This window comes from Gekko japonicus, unplaced genomic scaffold (genome assembly GCF_001447785.1).
Source record: "Gekko japonicus isolate JY-2015 unplaced genomic scaffold, Gekko_japonicus_V1.1 scaffold3, whole genome shotgun sequence".
In the NCBI taxonomy this organism is placed as follows: Eukaryota; Metazoa; Chordata; class Lepidosauria; order Squamata; family Gekkonidae; genus Gekko; species Gekko japonicus.
The window spans coordinates 2468198-2492497 of record NW_015170887.1 but is presented as its reverse complement, the minus strand read 5'-3'; the positions used below and the strand labels follow the sequence as shown (position 1 = coordinate 2492497).

Here is a 24300-nt window from a genome sequence, read left to right as displayed (position 1 = left end):
GGAGTGGGCAAGCACTTCTCACCTTCCATAGTGAAGACAAAGGCAAAAAATGCATTCAGCTTCTCAGCCATTTCCCTGTCATCCTTCAGTAATCCTTTTACCCCTTGGTCATCCAAGGGCCCCACTGCCTTCCTAACTGGTTTCCTGCTTCTAATGTATTTGAAGAAAGCTTTATTGTTGGTCATTATGTTTTTTGCTATATGCTCCTCATATTCCCTTTTTGCCTGCCTGATCACAGACTTGCATTTTATTTGCCACAGCCTGTTCCCTTTTATCAACCTCACTGAGACTAGCTTTCCACCGCTTAAAGGAATCCTTCTTACCTTTTATAGCTTCCATTGCTTTGTTTGTTAACCATGCAGGCCTTTTTCTATACCTGTTTGTGCCTTTCCTAACCTGCGGTATATATTTTTCTGAGCTTCTAGGATTGTAGTTTTAAATAGTCTCCAAGCTTCCCCAGTGGTTTTGACCCTTTCTACTTTTCCTTTCAGTTTCCTCCTCACATGTCCCCTCATATCAGAGAAATTACCCCTTTTAAAATTAAAAGTGGTTGTGTTAGTCTTTTTGGGCAACTCCCTATTTATACAAATGTTAAACTCAATAACATTATGGTCACTGCTCCCAAGCGGTGCAATCACTTTTACATCTCTCACCGAGTCTTGGGTGTTACTTAGGACCAAATCGAGGATTGCTTCTCCCCTGGTAGGTTCCGTGACCATCTGCTCCATAGCACAGTCATTGAGAATGTCTAGAAACTCAATCTATTTAATTAGGCCTCCAGATACTGGTTTAGGAGCTGCTCTGTGATGCTCAAGAGTCAAGACACAGGGCTCAACATCAGCACACTGATCACATCTAACTCCAAAGCTCTAGATGATCTTTCCCAGTGGCTTCATGAAGACTTTAAAATGTGTCAGCAGTCCAACTGAACTTTGGGCAACCCTACAAAGCAGTTCTAAGCTAGTATCATCAGTAATCAATACGGTTGCCAACCTCAAGGTAGGGCAGGAGATCTCCCAGAACTACAACTAATCTCCAGGCTACAGAGACCAGTTCCCCAAGAAAAAATGGCTGCTTTGGGGAGTGGACTCTATGGCCTTATGCACCACTGAGGTCCCTCCCATGCCCAAAACCTACCCTCCCAAGGCTCCACCTACAAATCTCTAGGAAGCTGGCAATCCTACATCTACTGAGTACATTCCACCAAAGAGCAGAACCACTCAAGGGTTACAACAGACACTCCTGTCAGATATTCCAGGCAGTAACATTTTATTGCCCCCTTTATCAAAAGCTACCAAGAGGCCCAAAACAATCAACAGAATTGAGTACCTGTGTCAATCTCAAAACACAGATTATCCACCAGAGTTACAAAAGCGACCTCAGTCCATACCCATTCAGCATCACAACATCTCTCCCTCCTGCCTTATCTTTTCTCCTCAAATTTATTTCTTCCTTCCTTTCCCTTTGATTATCTGTCTCCCCATTTCCTTGTGTCATTTTCTCCGTGTCTCTTTAAAATTCAATATCATCCTGGTGCTGCCCATGGAGGAGAAGTGATGCTAAGAGAAAAGTCTGTGGCTGAGAGGGGATTCGAGCTGCCTCACTGGGAATCAATGAGGCATGGAAGGCTTCCGTCTAGCTCCTGAAACACTGAAAGAAAACAGGGCGACTCCTTAGCCTCCGAAAAAGTATTCAAGAGAGAAGAAAAGGCCTCTGTCACAGAAACTTCATTCAACCAGCACAGCTAGAAGCAGCCAAATTCTAAATTTTAATACCTGATTTTTCAACTTTTCTCCACATAACAGAAGCTCTGGGTGAAGAAAAAACAGGTGGGGAGGCCTGAATAATGCTGAGCAGGGCTTTGTTTGGCCCTACTGGGCTGCAGAGACAGAATGCATTTTCAGTACCAGGGCCCACCTATAAAACCCATGTGATATATATACAATATACAGAAAGTTGCTCCTCTTTTATCTCAGTGTAGGGTTGCCAAGTGCTTACCTGTTCCAGAGCAGGGGAGTCCAGCCTTGCTCCAGGAGTCTTTGCGTGCGCACACCGCAAGCACATCACTCAGAAGTGACGCAAGCATGTCGGGGACGTTGGGGGCGGGGCCAGATTCATCCAAGGGAAAACCACAGAGTTTTCCCTCGGATGATTGTGGCCCCACCCCCAACGTCCCCAACGTGCTTGCGTCCCTTCCGTGTGACGTGCTTTGGGGGTGGGGTTCCCCCCAGAGTCCCAATCCGGCGGCGGCGGGGAACGGGCCTCCCGGGCGGGGGTTTCCCCGCCCCCCGGGGGGACTTGGCATCCCTATCTCAGTGCCAGAACCACCAAACTCAATATGCTCCAGGGCACTGGGCTTCTGATGTTATCTGCACTGGCTGCTCACAACCATTCCAAGTACAGTTGCAGGTGCTGCTTTTAAGCTACACAAAGGCTTAGCCCGGTGTACCCTGTGGTCTTTTTCCAACGTCTATGGTTAGTCACGATGCCTAAATATCAACCAAGAGTTTCCATCCAAGGCATTCTCCACAGCTACCCGAAAGTCATCGAATTCTCTTCCCTTGCACCCAAGCCTCATTCTGTCAGAACTATTACAAACATTTGCATTTGGGCTACATTTTGATAGCTAGAATCAAGGGTTTCAAGCTAGAATCAGTAGATTAATCTGATGAGATCTGCTTTTTAACCAGGTATTTTATATATGTTCATTAACTTATTGCTGTTTCCCGTCCTCATCCTTTAGACAGGAGATACTTACTTAAGAGCATTGCTGGATTAAACCAATGGTTCATGTAGTCCAGTATCCTGTTTCCCACAGCAGCTGACCAAATATCATAGAGGTCCCACAGCAGAGACCCAGAGGCCAAAGCCTTACTCTGTTGCCACCTCCTCCCCCAGCAGCTGCCATTCAGAGAATACTGCCCCCAGGGCTTTTCTTTTCTTTTCCCTCTCTCTCTCTCTCTTTTTTCTTTTTTTGAAAAAGAGGTGCTGGAACTCTCAAGTGGGAAATGAAGTCTTCAATCTGCATACTGAAAACTCATGAACGTTTAAACATTTTAAAAAGAAATTTGTTGAAGAGGTTCCAGAACTCCATTCCAGTGCATTCCCCCCGAAAGAAAGCCCTGCTGCCTTCAGACACAGAGATCCCCATCCAGCCATTATAGATCATAGCTACCGATAGACCTTACCTTCACAAATTTGTCTACTTGCCTATTAAAACCTTCTAAGATAGCAACTTAAAATTAAAATTAAAGTAACAGACGCCTGCTCCTTGGGAGGAAAGTGATGGCAAACCTAGACAGCATAATAAAAAGTAGAGACATCACCCTGCCAACAGAAGTCCGTATGGTCAAAGCAATGGTATTCCCAGTAGTCATGTACGGCTTGACCATAAGTAATGTATGGCTTGACCCAGTAGTAATGTATGGTTTGACCATAAGGAAGACCAAGCGCTGAAGAATAGATGCTTTTGAATTATGGTGCTGGAGAAGACTCTTGAGAGTCCCCTGGACTGCAAGGAGATCAAATCAGTCAATCCTAAAGGAAATCAACTCTGACTGTTCCCTGGAAGGCCAGATAATGAAGCTGAAGCTCAAACACTTTGGCCACCAAATGAGAGGGGAGCACTCACTGGAGAAGACCCTGATGCTGGGAAAGATCGAAGGTCAAAGAAGACGGGGACGGCAAAGGATGAGATGGTTAGACAGTGTTATCGATGCAACAGACATGAAACTAAGCAAACTCCGGAGGACAACGGAAGACAGGAGGGCCTGGCGTGATATGGTCCATGGGGTCGCAAAGAGTTGGACTCAACTGTGCGACTGAACAACAACAACAAAGATAGCAACTATCACCTCATCCCATTATACACTGTACAAATTACTTTATTTTGTCTGTCCTGATTCTACTTCCCCATCAATGTTATTGTAATGCCCCAAGTTCTAGTATTTTGGGGGTAAGGAGGAGTTCTCCCTCCTTGTCCACTTTCTCCACACCATGCATAATTTCATAAGCCTATATCATGTCCTCCCCTTGTTGCCTTCTTAAACTGAAAGGCCTCAAACTCTTTAGCTTTTCCTCATAGGGTAGATGCTCCAACCCCTTAATCTTTTGGGCTTCCCTTTTCTGTATCTTTTCCAGCTCTGTGATATCCTTTTTAAAAAATATAGGAACAGAACTGTATATAGCCTTCCAAATGTGGCCAAGCCACCTCATAGATCTATACAAAATTAACAACAACAACAAAGAAGGGTCTACTTTACCAGACGGACAATACTTACACTTGTTGTGCAAAGAGGAATTAGGTCAGTGATAGAACACTTGCTTGACATGTATAAGAACCCAGGTTCAAACTTCAGCATCTTTGGTTATTTAAAAAAAAAAAATCTCTGGCAGCAGAGTTAGGAAAAACCTTAGATACTAGAGAGCTGCTGTCAGTTGTAATAGACAACAGAGAGCCAGATGAGCCAGTGGTTAAGTAAGCCATTTTCAGCATCACGCTTCAGTCATGTTGAATGCATTGGGATGATGTCACAACGGACTGTGAGTGGACAATGTCACCATGCAACGTGAGCGGGGCTACAACCTGGGCAGCATGATGTGGTCTGGACTCAGAAAGCTCCTAACCAGAAAGTTCAAAACACCACTTGGCCCTTTCTAAGACTTTCAGAGAAGAAGACCAAGCAGAACAAGTGTTGAAATGTGTGACACAACAGTTTCCATTTAAAGAACAGGAGCCTACTGTTAGCATAGGAAATTTGGCTCCCTTTAGCTACTACAACTCTGAGCACAACAGTGCTTAAAAGGGATAATTTAAAGCAGGAATAGCCAACTTCTGCAGCCTAGAAAGTAGATCCTTTCCAGTCATGTCACTGCAGCTGCTCCCCCCATGTGAAATAGATGGGGACTCTAGCCCCAAATGTATCCATTGCAGCCCAAAAAGAAGATTAGCTAGCCCATCCTTCTACTCAATACCTCTACAGACCCTGCAGTTCACAATTAGTATTGATATTTCAATTAGTATTGTGGCCTGTCCAACAACACATCTATGAACTTGCCTGTCCAAATCAGGCAATTTTTTATAAAATTATTTGTTTCCATACTGTAATAATGATTAATATCTGTAGCCTGGGAGACCACATGCCTTTATATGCACCACTACAACATACAGCTGCAGACTTGTACTGCATATTCACAATTTACTACATACCTGCACATCTCTCCCACAGTCATGCATTACAAAGCCGCATTCTCTCTTCTCACTCTTTCAGACTTCCACTCCCAGTAGCTCCTCCAGACTCTAATATACCCTACGGCCCCCTTCTTTACACCCTACCTATCTCAGTCCAAATTAGATGCTTGAAACATCACTATCAATGGAGATAAGGAAAGCAATGTGGATGTTTGAAAGATAACGTGCCTCCCAGAGTCAAAGAGTTAATGGTGACAAGAACCCTGATTGCTACTGTGTGGCCTCAGCAAGCCACCAGAAGCAAGGATTTATGCTGTTATTAAAGTGATTTATTTATTTAATTTCACTTGGGGTTAATTAGGGGGCTTGCAAACGGCAAGGGCTTGACAGCACTGTCTGCAGATAGTTATAGTGGAACTAGGAACAGCACACACTGACAATGTGTTGTTCCCTACCAACAGTGTGTTTACAGCTGATTTGTAGCATTTCCTGGAATTCTGCTGAGGGGGTTCCTCATGCCTCTGCAATATACCATCTTCATCACCGCAGTGATATTCCATTACTGTACTTGCAGTGTGCTTTGAACCCAAAACCTCAATGGTTCTTATCCAATTGGTGGATAAAGTGCTGAACGAGGCCTGGAGGATTCTATACTTGAGCGGAAATAATCTAGTAGCAAGAAGAAGGTAGGAGGTACAAGATCCATTAGTAAAGGTAGGACCTCAGACAGCTCTCAAGACAGGTGATGTTGTTTACTGGTGGTCAGAGCTGAACTGGCATGCCAGTTGAGAGCTAGAGACCCACCTCTTAGTAAAGAGGGAATAGGGATATAAGAGGCAGAGCCTTAGGTCAGAACCACACACTCCAGCATTGCCTGTGCAGGTTAAAGTAATGTTGTTTTAGTGGCAGCTGCCACCACAGTGTTGATCTTATTCTCTTATTTCTCTTACCCAGTGTATTCTTTAAAGTACCCCTCTTCTCCCTTGCACTTGGGCTTCATCTGTGTGGTTGGCTCTGCCTTCTGTGGCAGGCATTTTGTGGTTGGCTCCGCCAAATTCAGCAGCCATTTTGTGGTTGCACCCACCACCCTGTTTCAGAATTCCAACGGTGTCCACAGACTCAAAAAGATTGGGAGCCCCTGAGTTGAGTCTGAACCCCAAGCCATATGGCCATTGAGGTGTGAAACCCCTCCCAGTGGCCTACAGCGTAATTATCTTTGAACCGGGTCTTGTTGGATTACTTCTCCTCCAACAGGGCTAAATTGGGAGTCTGTGGAATCCCTGAAATAGGCTCCCTAAAATAGAGTGTTTGAGAAATCTGGGGAATGGGACATGACCACTTCCCACAACTAATGTCCTCTTCTGGGATGTACGTTAGGAGCCCAAGACCCAATTCCTCAATTATACAAGCCTCCACAAGATTTGTGCTTTGTGCTTGATTGCCGCTATAAACATTAATTTGCTTTCAGTGAGTGGAATTTTACAGCAGGCAGTGATGCCTGAAGGAAAGGAAGTGGAAAGACTATGTGATTTAGAATGACCAGCAGCCATATGCAAACTAACATGGGATCAGCTCTGACCAAAAAAGTGACAATACCCAGTATGTGTAGTACCAGCACACTGACATTTGGGGACTATTTATATGATGTCAAGGATATTGTGTTACACGATGAGTTGGGGCACAAAAATAATCAAAACATTTGTATGAACACTACATGAACATAAGAACATAAGAGACGCCAATGTTGGATCAGGCCAAAGGCCCATCCAGTCCAACACTGTGTCACACAGTGGCCAGAAATACCAGTGCCATCAGGAGGTCCAGCAGTGGGGCCAGGACATTAGAAGCCCTCCCACTGTTGACCCCCCCCCCAAGCACCAAGAAGACAGAGCATCACTTGCCCCAGAGCCCCTAGCTATACCTTGTGGCTAATAGCCACTGATGGACCTCTGCTCCATATGCTTATCTAATTCCCTTTTGAAGCCGTCCATGCTTGTAGCACCCACCACTTCCTGTGGCAGTGAATTCCATGTGTTAATCACTCTTTGGGTGAAGAAGTACTTCCTTTTATCCGTTCTAACCCGACCGCTCTGCAGTTTCATGGAGTGCCCACGAGTTCTTGTATTGTGAGAAAGGGAGAAAAGTACCTCTTTCTTTACCTGCTCTTTCCCATGCATAATCTTATAAACCTCGATCATGTCACCCCTCAGTCGTCTTTTCTCCAAGCTAAAGAGCCCTAAGCGCTTTAACCTTTCCTCATAGGGAAAGTGTTCCAACCCTTTTATCATTCGAGTTGCCCTTTTCTGCACTTTTTCCAAAGCTATAATATCCTTTTTAAGGTGTGGTGCCCAGAACTGCACACAGTATTCCAAATGAGGTCTCACCATTGATTTATATAGGGGCATTATTATATTGGCTGATCTGTTTTCAATACCCTTCCTAATAATCCCCAGCATAGCATTGGCCTTCTTTATTGCAGTCACACACTGTCTCGACATTTTCAGTGAGTTATCCACTACAACTCCAAGATCTCTCTCTTGCTCAGTCTCTGCCAGTTCAGACCCCATCAATGTGTATTTATATTTAGGATTTTTGGCTCCAATGTGCATCACCTTGCACTTGGCCACACTGAACCCCATTTGCCATGTTGACGCCCACTCGCCCATCCTTGACAGATCCCCTTGGAGTGCCTCACAATCCTCACTGGTTTTCACCACCCTGAACAACTTTGTATCATCCGCAAATTTAGCCACTTCACTGCTTACTCCCATCTCCAAATCATTAATGAACAAGTTAAAAAGCAGTGGACCAAGTACTGATCCCTGCGGTACCCCACTGCTTACCACCCTCCACTGAGAAAATTGCCCACCTACACTCACTCTCTGTTTTCTATGAACTAGCCAGTTTTTGATCCATAAAAGGACTTGTCCTTCTATCCCATGATTTTTGAGCTTACTTAGGAGCCTTTGATGAGGAACTTTATCAAAAGCTTTCTGGAAGTCAAGGTAAATAATATCTATTGGATCCCCCTTGTCCACATGTTTGTTCACCCCCTCAAAGAACACTAACAGGTTAGTGATGGTGGAGCCACTCAAGAAAAGACCTAAGGTTCCCAGAATCTGTCAGACTGCCCTACATGCAGCATACCTTTAAAGTCCAAAAAGTATGTCTGCTGCTAGTATCTTAGTATCTTGCTGTGCCTGAAACAGTCACTTGTGGGATGTGATCTGCTAACCTTTGGGCTTCCAAAGCAGAGATGTTGTACCCTCAGCTGAGCAGCTCCACAGCTCAGTGGTAATATGTCCTCTTATGCAGCTCCATCAGCAGTCACGTCCTAATTAGGCAGAAGTCCTCCCGTGATTTTCTGGGTCAAAAGCAATCCTGATTCTCAGACTTATTTAATTATTTATTTGTTTTGCTGCAATGCAGTTTGCCAGACTGTTTTATATTTCTTGTCTGATATAATCTCACCTTTTCACTGACCTGTGAATGTCTCTGTAATCTTATTCTACCCACTTATCTGGCCTACACGCACTTTGGACAAACTACTCATGAACTCTGTTCAGACCTCAACTTCAGTTGTGCAAATGCTGATTTTGCTGCCACTTAGACAAATATTCTGGATCTAACTTGTGGTCAAATGCTGACTCCACACTGGCACCGATCTTGTCCAAAGAACAGGCCATTCCATTTTGCATTCTATTTATGCCAACCATACTTATCATGTAGCTCAGACTGAGCCTTTCACTCCTGGCACTTTTTTATGTAACTAGGTATTCTGAATAAACTGGAGGATGTTCATGATTTTGTATGTTCAGAAACCCTGTGCTAGAAAAAGAAATTCACCAAACTAAAGTACACAACATGAAGCAGGTCTACGGAGAGGTCAGGTGCATCTCACCTATGCTCACCTTTTGCCCGCCTGTAGTAGGCGATCTCCTGCCCCTGCCTTCCTGTGCTCAACTGAGCAGCGGGAGAAAAGAGGAGGGATGCCATGGCACGCACGACACTGTAAGAGTTTCCCCTCATCAATATGGTCTTTTCCATAGGCAGCCGCAGGGCTGGCAACCCTAAGTTCATCAATAGAATGTTACAGGCATTACCCAACAGAAGCATGTGACAATCACATAAACAGAATTCCACGTGGCAATCACAATAGCAACAGACATGAAAATCAGAGGAGAGAAAGGAGCTTTTGCAGTGATAAAAATATTCCTGTCTCATCACTGGAGAAACACGTTCTCTCTGCAATGATCAATGAAACCTTGAAGAAAGATATCTATAACCCATGTCACAAGTGCGCAACTACACAAAACCACAAGTGCCTGGAAAGACCTTAACCCAGTGTCATTCTAAGCAGAGTCACACCCTTCATTGAGGTAAATGGGCTCAGAAGAGCATAACACTCCTTAGGACTGCACCGTACGGCACTTAGGACTGCTATTCTTGATCTGTTCAATTGCCCAGAACATTTTTTTGATCTGACTGGCAAATCAACAAGGGGTGCAGAGTCTCACATACCTCTTTGCCGAGGTCCTCCCGAATCACTTGTTCAATCTCCTGCATGCTGCTCTGGGGAGCCTTGCTGTGTAACACCTTAAGTGTGCGGGTATATTCCTCCGGCAAGAGATAGTCAAGAGCCCCCAGGTGCTGTCCCACTTTAATGAAAGTTCCTCGGTTGGCACAGCACAGGTCTCGGAGACGTTCTGCAGAACGCACGTGCACCTGCACAAAGAGAGGCAAAATTCAGAATCCTCTCAAACTTGACTTGAACATTTTCACTGCAGCTTTACGCTACTTATTTATTTGTTTCCACTTCCCAAGCTTTCAGGAGGAATTATAAAGTCGTTTGCTTTCTTTGTTGCACAGCAGAATAATCAGAGAATTCTCTGTGTTTATCATTATGGTAACAAGTAGGCTTAGAACAAACAGATACCTTTTCCCCCAGGATGCTGCCGATGAAGCAACGGAGGCAGCAATACAGTTTGCAGTGTGACATCACACCTGCTATTGCTTTCATCAGCTGTGTGGGGAGGAAAGGGACCAGTGTAGGCTGATACCCACAGCACATATAATCTGTTCAGTATGGGGAATAATACCTATAAGGGCACATACAAACCTGATGCACACAAAATGGTTGTCTACAGCCTTTCCAGTTACAATTCATGACTGATGCTTACAACCGCCCCCCCTCATGGTAGCCAAAAGTAGAAGCAGCAATTTTGCACTTTCTTACTATGTGTTGAGCAACAGCATGCAAAATGGCACCTTCTGCCTCTGGACAAATGTGCATAATGAGGAGGGCACTTTTGCTGTCATGCTGAACCCTCATGCATACATTGTGGTTAGGTCTCTCGGAGGGTACCGCATTGTATGTGGCACTGCAACCTGGCTCCTTAGTCTCTCGCTGACTTTGAGGTGGTGGAGAGGGGAAGGGAAGGGACTGGGAAGGAAACAACAGAAACTGGAAAGGAAAGGGTGTGAATGAGAGGGAGTAAAAGAGGGAGGGATGCAGCCAGAGCAGCTGGGCAGTTTGTCACAGTACAGGGAGTTCAGCCCATTACAGGGAAACAGCTTTTATGCGGCTTGGATAATTGTCCTCGACACTGTCTCCAGCCGAGGAGACAAAAAAAAAAAATCTGCAGCCAGCAAGGAGCAGTGGGCAGCTATCGCTATCTATAGCTCTCTAGAATTAACCTCCAATCCAGGCAAGAGGAAGGGCAGAGTGAGGGCACTTAAGGAGAAAAGACCACTTTGACCTCTGATTCCTCACATTCTTAATACTACATGTTGTGAGAGCCAGAACTGCTTCTATTGTGTAAATACATTGAGTATTCATGAGGTCAGCACCACTGGGAACACACACACACACAAGATCAAGTCAGGATCTCCTGCATGAGAATGCGCCAGTCTTACCCGAGGGACCATGGCTGGTTATCTAACCTCCTAAACCTTCTAATAAAAACATAAACTCAAAATGTTTTTACTGCCAACTATGAAACCTCCTCCAGACATCCTGAATGCCCCTCAACCAGGCTTCATTGCACCGCATGTTGCACCGCATGTTGATTCCTTCCCATCCATAAACAAGAAATAGCATGCAAACGAGCCTTACTAGGATTCACATAGGTTAACAATATGAAGAAGAAGATGATGAAGAAGAAGAGATTGGATTTATACCCCGTCCTTCACTACCCAAGGGAGTCTCAGAGCGGCTTACAAACTCCTTTCCCTTCCCCTCCCCACAACAGACACCCTGTGAGGTAGATGGGGCTGAGAGAGCTCTGACAGAAACGGCTCTTTTTCAAGGACAGCTGTGCCAGAACTATGGCTTGCCCAAGGTCATCCAGCAGGTGCAAGTGGAGAAGCGGGGAATCAAACCCGGTTCTCCCAGATTAGAGTCCGCGCACTTAACCACTACACCAAACTGGCTCAAATATGCCCACAGATAGAGCACATTCCCTCTGCTAAGGTTGAAAAACTGGCCACAGAACTGATTGTGATACATCAGTATAAGACATACGAGGCCAAGTGAGGGAACTATTCCCCAAAGCGGAACAGGACGATCATTATTCAGAATCCTGTCAACACTTGGTCATGTCTTATAGAATACTTGATCATGTTATCGCATGATAAAGGAAAAGAAAATTCTAGTGTTTTACTACTGCTCTTACAAAATGTTCATACAAGGTTGCAATAAAGAATACAGCTTAAGTTAACATTCTTTCTAATGCTTCCAGTTGTTTAAAAAGGTAAAGGTTCCCTTGCTCGAAAGCCAGTCGAATCCGACTCTAGGGTTGCGGTGCTTGTCTCCGTTTCAAAGCCGAAGAAGCCAGCGCTGTCCGAAGACGTTTCCGTGGTCATGTGGCCGGCATGACTAAACACCAAGGCGCACGGAACACTGTTACCTTCCCACTGAAGTGGTATCTATTTATCTACTTGCAATTTCTTGCTTTCGAATTGCTAGGTTGGCAGGAGCTGGAACTAGAGACGGGAGCTCACTCTGTCATGCGGCACCCGGGTCTCGAACTGCTGAACTACTGCCCTTCCACAGCCTGCAGTTCAGCATCTTAACCACTTGAGCCACCGCAGCTCCATCCAGTTGTTTAGGAATGGGTTAATATTAAGGTCACATTTTTAATGTGCTGAGTTCTTTCTACAGCTGTTAAATGAATGTGGGAGACTTACGGTGCAATCCTAAATGGGGGCTGCAATCGGTGACCCCCATGCCAGCATAACTGAGATTTATGTCTGCATAAGGGCTATTTATGCCAGTGCAGGGCACAAATGCCACTGCACTGCGCAGTTCCACCAGTGCAGAAACACTGCGGCCACACAACAGCATACTGTCAATGTAAACCCCTGCGACAGCATAGATGTGGGCATTCCAGGGGACATACCACCAATTATACAGTTCCCCAAGGGTGGGAACATCCCACATAAAGTTGTGCAAGTGAAAATGGCAGCGTAGCCCATTGGTGCCCATGATGGGCCAAATAACACAACCACACCCACAAGAACCCAAGCAGTACAGGACGCTGACCAAGTGAGCACCCAATCAGCACCCTCCTCTGTACTGGTCGTGCTGCTCTGCAGCACCCAATCAGGCCCCTCCTGCCTACAAATGGTTCCAGGAGATCACCCCACAACCCCTAAGGTAGGGTGTGTGGCACAGAATGCTGTCTGACAGCTCCCCACCTTGCGAACGTAGAGCGAGCGCACACTCACCTTGGTGACAGGCATAACAAAAACAGGGCACTTATCACCACTAGGAGAGCATTTGGCAGGTAAAAACCACAGGGAGAGCAAAGTCCACACTCCATGGCTAACCTCTTCTAGATTTTGACCCCTACAAGTACACCAGCTCCTCTGCCAGTATCCCCAAGGACAGCCATGCACACAGACCAGTAAGTACAGCACCCCCTCCTCAACCCCCAACCCCCCTTGGCGAGCAACACTGGCCACAAGCTGCAGTGAACATGCCCCTCCTCCTGAACTGGGCAGCCACGGCGTTCAGCAGTGGTCCGCCAAGGGCACATGGCATCCACACCCCAGGCAGACAGATGAGTCGGGGGCATGCCTGGGGCTGCAGCCAGGGAGGGGGCAACATGGTATTTGCCATGCACCGGGCAACTCTCATTGATCGCTACTACGGCATCCCCCACGCTCTGAAGCCTCTGGCAGTTGGTGCAAGCCACCAGCCAGAGTGCTGGGCAAGCACCCTGGCAAGGTTGTGCACCAACACGAGAACACGATGGGTGGTTTCGCTGGTCCAACCGAGGGTGTGGGATGTGGCTCCAACGTACTGTTATGGGCAAGTGATCGGACCCAGTGGCATCAGGGGCTGCCCACATCCAGAGGTGTGGCAAGCAGCCCTCAGTACCATCGACACATGCATGGACACCCCCAGTAGACAATCCCCTATAGAGGCTCACTGGGGCCAACCACTACCCAGGCGCCCCAGTGGGATTTTGATTATGCAAATGATAGGCTTGTTTGCCCAACAGTGGTGGCTACCAGGCAACGGGAACAGCCATTGACACCAACGAAGCGCAACACGGTTGGTTCGTGTACCTGCCATCCTGGTGGCCCACCCTCAGCACAGCAACCATGATGTTGGATTCCATTGCTACATGTCCCATGCCATGTCCCTGCCACTGGCAACTATTCCTGCGTGGATCCTGCACCATGGGAGGATTGCCAAGGGTCCTGCACCATAGGAGGATCACCAGTCTGTGCAGATTTGCGGTTCGTCCCAAGACCCTTTCTCCATTATGTTTGTGAAAGTTACAGAACACCTGGCTGGCTGGTTGTCTGCCAGACTCGATGCCTTTCCTTCTAAAACAGTGAACATTCCTAGCTCTGCAGTCATCCACTCCCCCTTTCAGGGGATCACTGCTTTGTGAAAAACAGAATGGGTGGCAGGGAGCGGCTCCCCTGGGCCACAACCAAGGGGAGTCCAGGGGTTCAAGGATACACAATCCCATGCCATTAGCCTCACTAGTCCCCTTAATTGGCATGAGGGCTATCTTTGTGCACTCCACAGCCTCCATGACATTAGGGAATTCGCCAAATGCAGCAAACCCTGCCCTGATGGGCGTCAGGTCCCCTTCCTCAGTGGGAAACTGCACATGCTCCCAAAGGTGGGCTAGCATGGCATCCAGGAAGTGTGCAGGCAGTGACTGGCCAAAGACTGGGACACGTCAAGGAACGCTGCCCTAATCCCCTGGAAGGATCCTGTGGCTAGGAACCTCAGGGAAAGAAGGATCTTCTGCAAGACAGGGATGGCACAGGGAGTAGGAGCTTGGCCCTGGAGGGCTGGACCCAGCTCCTCACATAGAGCCTGGATGGCAGCCCTATTGAGGTGTAAATGATCAAGGCAGATGCTGTCCGACAGACAAAGCCCTGATCCCTTCTCTGCCATCACTGTGCCACCTAGACGTAGAGCACTGGAAACAAATGGATGTGGTGAACCCCTGTAATGGGTGGCATGGGCAGAAGGGGGCACTATCCCATGAGCGACTGGCCAGGCCCTGTGGAGAGAGGGATCAATGTTGACAAATGTGATGGGTGTACAGGGCCACCCAACAGCATTTGGTTGGGGCGCCAGCACCACCTACCCCATCTCTCTGTGGCTCAGTGCCTGCTATCTGTGGGCCTCTCTGGTTGGCTCATGGCCATAACAGGGGTTGGGGGGGGGCAGAACAGGAAAGGGGAATCTGTGTCTTTCCACAGTAGGTTGGCCTGCCTCTGCGTTCTCCTGTGTGGGGGTGTCATGGCACTACTGTACAAGTTGGTGGTGGAACATGTGAGTGGTAGCCCTAGCCACCATTAGGAGCAGTTCTGCCACCTCTCAGTGCTGTGCTTTCTGGCACATGGTCATGGAATGGGTGTCTGCCCTTGGACATGCCGTGCAAACAGTGATGGCCACTCTGAAGCACTGAAATGATTAATTTGGTCCGAGACAAAAGTGCATCCAAGCCCTCATGTCCAAAGGTGTCCCTTACAAGCAGGCAGTGGAGGATGGCCTGTACTGAGTAGAGGTGAGTTATGCAAGTGGTGATACACCCCCCCCCCCCATGGTGATGGGAGGCCGTGGCATTGAGGTGCTGCGTGGTGAGTGTGTGGGTCACTGCTCAAGTCCGGCCTTGGCTGCATGTCCTGGGATGTTTCACCTGCTGCCAAGATGGGTTTTCCTCCTCCCCACAGGCCACTCGCAGGGTGGAGATGCTGTCACGGGGCCATCCTCCAAGGTCAACAAGGAGGGCCAAGGGTGCAGCAGTGGCCACAGCATCCAGGGACTAACTCCCATCCCCAAGGAGGAGGGTGACTCCACCATCATCATGCCCCTTTCTCTACAGCCGGAGTGCTCCTCTGACACCCCTGGAACCTCTTGGCAAGAGCCCCAGCCCCATATTGGCAGTCAGGAGGAGACCGAGCTGAGTGATGCTGAAGGGGACTGGGGCAGCCAGGCACCCGGATCAGCAACCAAGGAGGGTAAGGAGACCCCTTGAAGGGGTGGCTGGTATGCATTGGCATCAGCTGCTGCCTAGGTGCTTTGGTTCACTGTATACTATGTCTCTCCCCTGTGTCTAGGTCTGTATTCCCAAATGTTTGGAGCTGATGTCATCGACCACCTATGCACCCTGAGGAGGTGCATGGCAATGGCAGCCTCCATGGTCCTCCAATGGCTGGGCATCATGGAGTCCCCAGGCCTGTCGACTGAGGAGGAGCCAACACACAGAGCGGACTCCACTTCCTCAGATGGCAGTGGCCCTGCCCTGCTGGACAGAGGGGAGGGGAGAGGTGGCAGTGGCGGGACAGCTCCCCCTGGCTGGTCTCACAGCTACTAGTGGCCCAGGGGAGGGAGGCTCCTGGACCGTTGCACATCTGGTCCAGCCCATTCTATCCATGCTTTCCTCCATGTGGGTGCCGATTGAGTGGGAGCAGTTACAGCGCCATCATGAGTGATGGGAGGCCTTCGCCAGGGGCCAGCAATTAATGGAGGGGCTGACAGAGTCCATGACAGCAGCTGCCAGGCACCTGGAGGGGCTTTTTGCCATCACAAGGGATGTGGGTGAGGGTCAGGGGCACATTGAGAGGCTGCTGGGAGACCTCTCAGAGTCTGTTCATGCCCCTCCTGCACCCCCCTGCCAGCCCCCCATCCTGCCCATCCTCCAGCGGGGGGGGCATGGAGGGGTGGCATGAGGATGCCCTTGACAGCATGGGTGCCCTGCTAGGTGGGATAGCTGCCAGTGAGTGGAGGGCACTTGCACAACAATAGTCACGGCCTGCAGGGCCCCTCTGCACTCTGTATGCAGCAGGAACCTGGGGTGCTTGTAGGTATTCATGAGATAGTTCCCTTCTTGCTGACAGGTGACGTGGGCTTCTGACAGGAGGAAATCCCTTTAAGGAGGGGTATGTTTCAGGGGAGGATCAGGGCTTCTCCGGGCCATCCCTCTCCGCCCCCTGCCAGTGCTGTCCGCTTGGCTCAGCCCCCTCCACTCGGTTGTTACTCTCATTGGACCTGCCTGCCCTATCTGTCATGCCAATGCGGCAGCGCCCACCAACACTGGCTGGGCACCTTTCCCCCTTTTTGGCCACTACACAATTTTCCCCTCTGGGAGGTAACTAGCAGCGCCACAGTTGGAAGGCAACTAGCAGATGCAGCACAGGATTGCTCTGTCCAGATGAATCCAGAAATTTTCCCCATCAATGTATTATGTGGTTTGGTCCTAAACCAAAAAGACATTTCAAAGAAAAGGTTATCCTAAGGAAGCCTCTTCTGAGACAAGTAGAGTAATAATATTTTATTCAGTGTCATTAAATATAAAGGTGCCAACTGGTGTCACCTTTCTTTTGGATTATGCTGCCTTTTTGTTGATCCTGATCAGTCATTAGGTTCAAAAACAATCAACAAGTAATGCCGGCACAAAAGGATGAAGCGGTAGGGTTGCCAACTCCAGGTTGTGAAATATCTGGAGATTTGAGGGTTGGAGCCTGAGGAGGGCAGGGTTTTGGAAGAGGAGGGGCTTCAATGGGGTATAATACCATAGAGTCCACCTTCCATTTTCTTCAAATGAACTGATCTCTGTCGCCTGGAGATCAGTTGTAAAAGCGGGAGATCTCCAGTCACCACCTGGAGGCTGGCAGTCCTAAGGGGCCGGCTTAACTGATGCTCTAAAACCCCGATGCCCTAAGAGTTGTTCTTATACCCCAGGTAAGAGAACTTTATGCAACACTTCACGATCATGTATAGATTCTCTAATATGTCTTATTTTAAAATACTGGGGGAAACTGGCCGTGTTTAGTTTGGAGAAACCAATATTATGATAGCCTTGACATATTTGAAAGGCTGTGATTAAGAAGATGAAGTGTTCAGACTAGCAAATGGGAAGCAGAGGACAGGGTATTAATCAGAATTCCAGCTATCTATGATTTTCCTGCTCAATTAAAAGTGCTGGGCTCTATCATCTGTGCAGTCCTATTCAACTTAATTTTTTGTCCACAAGTTATGGTTCGTCAAGGGCCTGAATTTAAACATCCATATTGCAACCGTTTTATGCTGAACTGTGAAATTTTTCAAGAAAAACATTTTGTCTCAGAACCGCAACAGGCCCCTCACTACTTCAAGCAATATATAAACCAAGCTGAAACAATAATTAACAACAGAGCTATAAATCACCTCACCAAATATGTGATATGAACAATACAGCTTTTGCCAAAAGAAGAGAATAATAATTTCCTCCCCCAATTCATTATAGCTTCTGGACATGCTAACAAAGCAGTACAAGAGAAAGAGAGTGGAGATATTTAGTAGAACTTCTCAAACAGCCTTTAATGAACTCCCTCACAAACCATTAGAAAATAATCATTTCATTAGATGCAAAAACATGGCCATTGACCAGACACAAGCTAAACCTTTTCAGTACCCAATTTCAATCCCCCTCCAGTTTCCCATTATTACTATTACTAGATCAGGAGTGAACTGGGATGCCATCAACAGATCTCCTTGCATATGATAACACTATACCCCACCTCTTCTATCTTAAAATACCCTGAGCATTTCTCTCCCTCCCATCAATATGGCACTGACAATCTTGCCAGCAAGAACTAACAGCTTTGTTCAGGAAGAAGGCTGTGTGGTTATTCCTTTCCTATGGGGGACTGCAGTGGCTCAGTGGTAAAGACGCTGAACTGCAGACCGGAAAATCAGTAGTTCAGCGGTTCGAGACCAGAGTGCCGCATGACGGAGTGAGCTCCCGTCTCTGGTCAGCTCCTGCCAACCTAGCAGTTCGAAAGCAAGAAATTGCAAGTAGATAAATAGGTAGCACTTCAGTGGGAAGCTAACAGCGTTCCATGGGCCTCGGCATTTAGTCATGCCGGCCACATGACCACAGAAACATCTTCGGACAGCGCTGGCTCTTCAGCTTGGAAATGGAGATGAGCACCGCCCCCTAGAGTCGGATTCGATTGGCTTTTGAGCAAGGGAAACCTTTATCTTTACTTAAAAGGGTCTGGGCAAAATCCCAAACAGCCTGATTGACACCAAAAGTCATTAAACAGAGGACCTGATCTGGGCTAACCTGGTGCGACATGAATTGGCCTCTGGTCTTGCTGTTCAAAGGAGGCAGAAAGGACTGCACGAGACCAGGTAAAGCTTCGAGACAAGTCAGGACACACCCTAACAGGTTGCCAACTACCTCAAATCTGGTATCTCACTAAGTCCCATCACCCAAAGAGCCTGCCACAGCCAGAAAATTTTGGTTGGTGGGGTGTGGGGAAATCTGGGGGGTGCCCCAGGCATGCCTGCTGCTCCTCTTGCAGCAGCAGAAAAAGCCACTCCGGCTTCACTGCGACCTCTAGTCCTCCAGTCCTTTCGATTGGAGAGACCCAATTCCAGGCTGCTTTTCTGTGTAAACTGGGGAGGGAGGGGAATATCCAGCTCTCTCTCTTCTGCATTTTGCAATTTTATTTTATTTTTGGCAATTTTATTTTATTTTTGCATTTTTAAAAACCTATTTATTTTTTGGAACAGAAAAAAGAAAATGAGACTGAAGCTGTCTGCGTCCGGGCTCATTTTGGAAACCCCATGCGCACCTTACATTTTAAAAATAAATAAATTTTATCTGTGGGGCAGTGCTCATCTGTAGGGAGCATTGCCACCAAATGCCCCCCCCCCCATGGCTACAGGCCTGCCCTGCCACTATGCTCAATTCAGACTCAGTTTAGAAAGAATAAACTGAACTTTTGTGGTGGCACTTAAATTCTTGGAGCCATCTTTCTTTTTATTCTGCTACTGAGAACTATTATGAAGAGGACCAGATAGCACCAAGAAGATCAAATAATGTCAAGCTTTATTACCATTGTAGTGACACTGAGGAATGAGATGCAGCCACTAAAACCAAACCCAAAATATGAGAAAACATTAATCATGTCCAAGGGACCATGAAAGTGGCATAAAATATGCTAAAGGAATAAGCGAAGTAATGATTATTTAACTATCATCACACTGAATCGTTTAGAAAGCATTCTAAAGGGTGCAAAGTACTTTAGGATCCCAAACCCACTCTGTTTACATACCCTTCTTTTCTAAAGGCTCAAAGCATATGTCAGACTCCTGCAGCAATCAGTTCCCAACAGCTTTCATTCAAAGAAATGAAGTTTATTGAGATAGATGATAGTATGCAGATATCTTTACATTCCCTGTTAGAACTAAAGAAAAGCCCGCAAATCAATCAGTTATACATCATTCAAGGAGACCCCCTGATGGCCAAGGGCCAATGAGAGGGTAGCTAAAAGCCCACCAAATAAACAGGCAGTAATTCCCAGGAGAAATACTACACCAGGCACTGAAGGTCAAGCAGAGATAAGAATAACGGTGGAGACACAGAAGAATCGAAGGTTAACTTTCCAGAGCCATCCAGCCCTCTCCCCCCTATGGCAGCAGGACTAGACAGAGGCCTAGCTGATATTCTCTCCCCCCCCAAAGACTTCACCCCCCAGGTTTCTGCAAATACATTTTGTGAAAGGCATGTAAAAGTACAGGAGCATTAACATGAGAGTCCAGCACACATTCATTTATTATATGATGGGTCAAAGTGTTTCCATTTAATCAGATAATAGAATCGATCACATTTTAGTTCCAAATCTAAAATTTCTTCCACCTCTTGATGTGGCTCACCATCCCTCATCAGAGGTGGAGGGCATGGTGGTCCATTTGTTCCATTTGTTCGGGCCCAGGTCCCGCTTCAGCAGACTGTAATGAAATACAGGATGTATGTCTTTAAGAGATTTAGGCAATGCCACGTCTCACCTTTACGCACGACCTGTATTTCCAACCCAATTTCCATCAGGGTTGGAGGCCCTTTAAATGCTTAGTTGACAAATATACCGAGTCACCCAATGAACTCCCCCCCCCCCGTCAGAGATTATTTTAGTGGGCATGGAATGCAATCTGACAATATGATGCATTAACAACTTAGCCAATGCCTTCACTGTGGGTAGTTGTTTACACGGGATGAAGTGAGCCTGTTTCAAGAACAAATCCACAACTACCCAAATCACCATTTCCCCCTTATTAGGGGGTAAGTCTGTAATAAAGTCCAAGAAAATAACCTCCCAGGGCCAGCTAGGGGCTTCCAGCAGCCGCAATGTCTCAGGGAGGTGCTGCAGGGTGAATTGAAACGTAGAGAAAAACTCCACCCACTGGAGCTGCTTAGCTTTTAGGCTGTGGGGGGTGCGCAGCGCCTCTAGGTTCTTATGATCAGTCCAAACCTCAAATAGCACCCTCACCCCCTCCAGGCAATGACGCCAGGTGGTGAGGGCCAACTTAATGGCCACCGCTTCCTTGTCCCACAAAAAGCAATTACGTTCCGCGTTGTTAAATTTCTTTGAGACGTATGCCAGAGGGTGGAGCTTTCCATTCTCCTCCTTTCGCAGAATAGCCTCTCCCATGGCAACATCCAAGGCATCAACTTGGACCACAAACTTTTTATTTTCAAGGGGTGATGGAAGATGGGCTCAGAAGTGAACAGTTCCTTTAATTTATCAAAAGTCTCTTGGCACTCTGAGGTCCAGGACAGCTTAGCCCCTGATTTGGTACTGTCTTGGCCCTTCCCTTAGTCTTAAGCAAATCAGTGAGGGGCAGGCTCACTTGGGTGAAATTGGGGATGAAGGGCAGTAGAAATTAGCGAACCCTTGAGCAGTTCCGCAGGGCCTGCAAGACGGAGCTCTTCCGCCAGGCTTTTGAGTAGGAGCCGACACTATTTTACCATCACTAGCTTCTGGCCCTGGGAAGAGAGAACAACAGCGCCACATGGAACTAGCAGCACTGATTGGGTGTACCATCTTCGAGATGTCATCTTTATGGAAGATCTTGTTTGAACATCTAGAGCACTTAATAGGTTATAATTATGTGTTACATAGTAGTGATGTTTTTATATGGTTTTAATCTGTTTTATGTGTTGGCTTTGCCTGTCTGTGAGCCGCCCTGAGCCCGCGTTGCGGGGAGGGCGGGCTATAAATTGAAATTATAAATAAAATAAAATAAATAAAATAAAAAATAAGAATGATTGTACTTGCCTTCGAGTACGGGGGGCTACCCACCCCAGCACACCCGCCACTTTATGGGGATCCATCCCCAACCTTTTCCCCGTGATTTGGTAGCCAAGGAAGTCCACCGCAGTCTTATGGAACTCGCATTTGGAAAGCTTGGCAAGCAGCCAGTGCTCATAGAGAGTTTCGAGTACCTCCCAGACCAAAGACATATGGAACTCCTTATTAGGAAAATATATCAAGATATATCATCGATAAACAAGGACCCCCTTGAATAGGTGCTTGTGCAACACTTCATTAATCAAGTTCATGAAGACCACCGGGGGGCCCGCCAAACCAAATGGCATTACAAGGTACTCAAACTGCCCCAGAGGTGTATTGAAGGCTGTTTTGTGCTCATCCCCCTCCCAAATGCGCACCCGGAAATATGCGTCTCTCAGATCCAGTTTGGTGAAAATCTTTCCCCTCAAGGCTTCAGCCAAGAGGTTCTTGATTAAGGGGAGGGGGTACACATTTGTGGTGGAGACAGCATTCAAGCCTCTGTAATCCATACACAATCTCATCCCTCCATCCTTCTTCTTCCGGAAGAGGGCCGGGGCCGCGTAGGGTGAGGAGGTGGGCCATATGAACCCACGGGCTAAATTTTTATCAATGAACTTCTGCAACTCCTCTTTTTCAGCTGGACTCATTGCATACAATTTCCCTTTTGGCATCTTATGTCCCGGTAAGATCTCAATAGCACAATCCACATTACCGTGGTGGGGAAGTTCGTCTGCTTCCTCTTCCTCGAACACCTGGGCAATATCTCTGTACTCTCCCCGGATGGAATTGTTCCTCCTGAGCCAAACATGCTCTCTCCAGTAAGGCTGTAGGTGCTTCCCTCCACTCGGCTCTCCACTCATGGTCCCCACATCTCGTATCGGGGAACCGTAGCACACCCAAACTCCACTTGATGTACGGGTGTGCTGGTAAATGTTTAACAATCAGCACTCCTTCCCAAACTGAGACCTATACATACACACACACGTAACTTTATTATAAATTGTACTGATATAAAGGATGTGTAGCATGCAATTTACAAATAATAATAAAATGTACAATACTGTTTATTGTAAATTCCATGTAGCCAATTGATTCTCACAGAATGCTTCTATTGATTTTTGCCCAAGTCTTGTATCTGTAGCCAGCCTATGATTGCAATTCAATCATGATTTGACAAATGGAGTTGCATCCAAATCAGCTAACTCTTTTCCCAATAAATTATCTGTAGCCAGCCTATGATTGCAATTCAATCATGATTTGACAAATGGAGTTGCATCCAAATCAGCTAACTCTTTTCCCAATAAATTTATTGTCATTAAACCTGATATGTGATCTACTGTTAAACTATTTTCAGCCTTGTAGCACTTCATTTTTCAGCATCACCCATCCTTCCTGTGCAGATTTCCCCCTCAGCATTTCCAGCCATGGGATCCTACCTAATATTTCTCTGAGTTTTTTAAAATCAGCTTTCCTGAAGTCCAGGATACGAGTCCTACTATGTCCTGGTTTCACACCCTTCTCTATGTCAAATTCCAAGCTGACATGGTCACTATTCCCCAAGGATCCCACAACATTCACTTCATCAACCATTTCTTCCTGTTAGTCAGGATTAAATCTAGGATAGCAGATCCTCTGGTTCCCACCTCCACCTTCTGAGAGATGAAGTTGTCCGCAAGACTGTTCAAGAATCTGCAGGATGCCCCATGTCTAGCAGAGTTAGATTTCCAGCAAATATCTGGATAGTTGAAATCTCCCATAACCACTGCATCCTGTCTCTGTGAAAGTTTAGCAAGCTGTTCTACAAATGCAACATCCAGTTCCTCTGATTGTTTTGGAGGTCTGTAGTATCCCCCCATAACAATTTCCCCTTCTTCCCCCCCCCCCGCTCTAATCTTACCCACACACTTTCAACAGGGCAACTCTCAAAATCCTGAATTTCAGTGCAAGCGTATTCATTCTTGACATATAGTGCCACCCCGCCTCCTTTTTTGTTTATTCTGTTCCGTTTAAACAAGGTATATCTGGTGATACCTTGTATACCTGGTGATCTTCAGGCTCCACCTGGAGGTTGGCTGCCCTAGGCGTAGCCAGGGGTCATTTCATAGAAAAAGAGCTGCAGGAGCTCATTAGCATATGTAATAAGCTATTAGCATAATAGCTCATTAGCATATGCCATGCCCCCTGACATCACCGGAAGTGATGTCAGAAGGGGAAGCAAAAGGGGGGAGTCATCTTCAAAAGCCTCCCCTTCCCTTCCCCAGCTCAGAAGGGGTTTAAACTTTAAACCCCTTCTCTCTTCCCTCCCCCCCCCCCGCCCGCTTTGGCAGGCTGGCTGGGGAAGGGGAGACTGTTGAAGATGCCACCCTCCTTTTTGCTTCCCCAGCTGGCCGGCCAAGTTTAAACCCTTTCTCTCTTCGCTTCCCCCTCCCAGCCCGCCTTGGCAGGCCGGCTGGGAAAGGGGAGGCTTTTGAAGATGCCTCCCCTTTTTGCTTCCCCAGCTGGCCTGCCAA

At 47.1% G+C, this 24300-nt stretch overlaps 1 protein-coding gene across 1 annotated transcript in view; it reads right to left on the bottom strand.

Moving 5' to 3' along the window:
- ADCK1 (aarF domain containing kinase 1) overlaps positions 1-24300 on the bottom strand; it is a 177481-nt gene that overhangs the window by 103337 nt on the left and 49844 nt on the right. The window contains exon 4 of the mRNA XM_015418358.1: positions 9713-9916. Within this exon, the coding sequence (XP_015273844.1) occupies positions 9713-9916 (204 nt within the window). The remainder of the gene's footprint in view (positions 1-9712; positions 9917-24300) is intronic.